This window comes from Labrus mixtus, chromosome 9 (genome assembly GCF_963584025.1).
Source record: "Labrus mixtus chromosome 9, fLabMix1.1, whole genome shotgun sequence".
In the NCBI taxonomy this organism is placed as follows: Eukaryota; Metazoa; Chordata; class Actinopteri; order Labriformes; family Labridae; genus Labrus; species Labrus mixtus.
In genome coordinates this window covers 27,913,498-27,917,179 of record NC_083620.1, presented here as the reverse complement: position 1 = coordinate 27,917,179, position 3,682 = coordinate 27,913,498, and the positions used below count along the sequence as shown (strand labels likewise).

The 3,682-nt window shown below is 42.9% G+C and overlaps 1 protein-coding gene across 1 annotated transcript in view; it reads right to left on the bottom strand.

The window, feature by feature from the left end:
• Positions 1–469: 469 nt before the first annotated feature.
• LOC132980873 (ras-related protein Rab-1B-like) overlaps positions 470–3,682 on the bottom strand; it is a 5,788-nt gene continuing 2,575 nt past the window's right edge. Inside the window, exons 5-6 of the mRNA XM_061047244.1 lie at positions 3,506–3,637; positions 470–1,132 (exon numbers count right to left, since the gene is read on the bottom strand). Of these exons, the coding sequence (XP_060903227.1) occupies positions 899–1,132; positions 3,506–3,637 (366 nt within the window). The 3' untranslated portion in view covers positions 470–898. The remainder of the gene's footprint in view (positions 1,133–3,505; positions 3,638–3,682) is intronic.

Below are 3,682 nucleotides of genomic sequence, written 5' to 3'. Positions count from 1 at the left end.
GGTGTGCTCTGGTTTCTAAATTACACCTAATAGATATATATATTTATGCAACAACTTAATTTTAAAGTTAGAGCTTAAATAAAAAAATATGCAACTTGGAATTTATTTTTGTATAATATCAGTTGGACACATTTTTCAGCATTCCTTTTTTCTTGAACGTCTGGATATCCTATCACGGCTGGCAGGTATCTTAACCTGTCTGGACATCAATCCAGGTCAGGGAGTAATGTGTGCTGTGGGGAGAGCAGCATTTCTGTAAACTCCTGCCTGCAGTACCCACATTTTTACACACTAGTTACATATTGCTCCTTTAATAGTTTTAACCATCATTTCAGAATCCTTTCATCTTTATTGATATTAACAAATCAGCAAAAACGCAACAGCATCAGGTAAATTCAGTAAATCATCTCTGAAGGAAATAATGTGGTTAATGAGTCTCTCAGGCTGCATCAAAATTAGAAAAAATAAATATTTGCACACCTTTTTATTCAAATATTGGTATTTCATACGACCACTTTAAAGTCCATTTCACTTTGTTGTTTCAAAGAAAGTCTGATTTTCTCTGCTCTTTAATAAAACAGGAACATCATCGTGTGTTGGATTAAAAAATGTGAAGCTCAAAATGTAATCTAGCCTAAAATCACGTGTTTCATCCAGAGAAGTCATATTTTACATTAAAGTTTTTGTTCAATAGCAAATATATAAACATGCAGGTTTTTCCAGAACACGTTCACATAGTCCTGAGAGTATGCAGGTGTGTGTGTGTGTGTGTGTGTGTGTGTGTGTGTGTGTGTGTGTGTGTGTGTGTGTGTGTGTGTGTGTGTGTGTGTTTACAACGACTGAACTCCCATTTGAAAAAAAAGATATGTTTCATGTCAGCACGGTGTTAATCGCCCGCTCAGCAGCAGTTATTTGACTCCTTCGTCTGTTTGTCTCCTCCCAGCCACAGGGGGGCGCTGTTGATCTTGGCGCTCTGGGATCTGGCCTCTTTGGCGTCCCCCTGCATCCCCCCTCCCTCGCTGGCCACACGTTTGTGTATCTCAGAGGCCATGGTGAGGAAAGCCTTCTCCACGTTGTCGGCGCTCTTAGCACTCGTCTCCAGGAAGGGGATCTTCAGGGACGAGGCCAGGTCCTGGAGGGGAACGCACACAGAGGTGGACATGCTAATTAGCATGCTAACTAGTAGCATACTGGCTGCTTATTTACTGTTATTAGACCTTAAGATACATGACCAAAAGTCTATAGCTCATATGTCATTAACTAAGAGTTTTCCCCTCAGTAACTTCCTAATTACTGCTTATTGATGATAAGTTAAAGGCTTTATATGTGATTTTTTGATCCAGCAGATGTCGCCCTTGAGCACCAACATGAAACCAAAACAACTGCATTGTTGTGTTAGCATGCTAATGCTAGCGATCTTTATTCTGCTCTTATCTTCACACTGCATGTAAATTTACCTGAAATGAGCGTGATCTAGAAACACAGTTAAGCAGTGAGTACAGTATGTTATTCTTCTTTTCTCTAGTCCCTCAATTAAACAACTTTTATACTCGAGGGGAGGAGTCAGCCGGCCGTCCGGGCGATGTAAACAAAGTGAAGATAGGACTCTGAAAACTCTGAAAACATCACAGACAGTGGGACTCGGGTGTTACACCCATTGTAGACAGTCATGACTCACAGAGTTATTTTCAGAGGATAGACTTGATTTCTACATTTAAGTGTGAAACATCACATATGAAGCCTTTAAGAAGTTGTTAAACATGAAGTAGATCTTGATGTGCTTTAGCTTACTTCTGCTTTATAACGGCTCCCCATCACAGAAAACGTGCATTTGTTGTCAAGCAGAGGAACAGTCTTAGAAACCAGAAGAAGACCCAGGTCCACTGACAAGGTTCAGTAATATCTCCAGGTTTAGTGCAGATATGACGGCTAGGATCTACAGCCCGTTGTTGAGACAACTTCTGGTATGAGATGGATTTATTTATTTGTAATTTAAGCCAGACACATAACTCGGGGTCAATGAATTCCTGCAGCCGGTAAAGCTGCTAAACATGAGACATCGATGACTGTTCACAATACAGCCTTACATTACGTCTCAATCTGTTTTCAATCATATCTGCGGGAACGGACGGCGCCATGTTTTTTTTTTCTTCCAATGCTGAGGGGGAGTTTGACTAATGTGTTGGGATGCTATGAATAGTCCATTTTTATGAATTCATAGTTATTCTTTAAGTTCTCTTTTTGTTTTCAAATAAAAGCTGACATACGTGAGGGGGCTTAACCGGGGCTGTAGCGCCCCCTAGCCCCAGTGTAGCGCTGTGCGTGGCAGGGATGTACACTTTGCTTCACCGTCCTCTGACGTCTAACAGTATAGTTAGTTCCTTAAAGCAGGAGAACCGTGCCCCCCCCCCCCCCCCCCCCCCTCCCTCCAAACTTACCAAGTGGGAGACCAGGGTGATCTGTGGACATGAGAGACGCTGTTGAAGGTTTTTGTACTCTAAGACTGACTTTGATGCGATTACTTTAAGGTAGTCGAGGATAAAGGTTTGTGTGCGTTCACTATACAGTGATCCAACAAGCTTTCAGCTTTTCACACTAAATGGAACCAGGCCCCGGATCTGAGTACGCTTGACCCCAAAGTCTGGTTGATTTGATCAGTGTGAACACAAACGTACCGTACTCGGGTACAGCGCTCGAGTCCGCTTGAAGAGGCGGTCTCGGGCATGATTCATACTCGAGTACGGTCCGTGGGAGATGTGAACACAATCCCTGCTCAAACAAGGAAGTGGACCGCTGTATGACGTCATCATTCTAAACGGCTCCTGACACTTTAAAAACCGTTCAATTCTGCTCGGTAGATTTGTGTTCCCTCGTTGTTGGAAATAACAACAAAAAAAAAACAACGGTTTGCAGGAGGGACTCAGTCCGAGAGTGGTTGCCGTGGTTACTGCTTCTTGCTTCTTCTTCTTCTTGGCAAATTTTCAAACCAACTATGTGCATACTGCCACCTGCTGTACAATTTCTAATATGAACGTAGACCAGCGGGGGACAGTGTGAAACCATTTTGCTGAATCTAAAAAAAGGCCCTAAAAGACTCTTATGAGCCAGCTGCTCTTTTATTTTTCATTAATTACATTTTCCATAAAAATGATCTTTGCAGGCAGAACAATAAACGCTCCATGCTGACCATGTTTATGCTACTTAAAGCTACTGACTTTGTATTGTTATTTGCTAACCCTTCTCTCCTCTTAAGCTCCACCCTCTCTTCCATATATGGTCACTTCTGGTCAAGAAAACCCATCGATGACATCACAGCAGAAAAGTCTAATTTTTGCATACATCCTCTGCTCGGGCCTCGACCTGACGCCTCCCTCAGGACAAACTTCACCTTTTTATCATTCCATTCCCATGAAGAACCCGTTATTATTGTTTTCTTCTGTTTAATGAGCGTGGTGAGAGATTGTTCTGTAGTATTTGGAGGTTGTGCTGAGTGAGGCCCCGTTACCTGCCCGGTGGCGGCGTCCACCACTTTCTTACTGACGAGGTCCGTCTTGTTTCCCACGAGCAGCCTGGAGACATTTTCACAGGCGTAACGATCGATCTCTTCCAACCACTGCTTCACATTGTTGAAGGACTCCTGGAGAGAAATGAGAGGGGGAGCAGGAGGAGGAAGAGGAGGAAG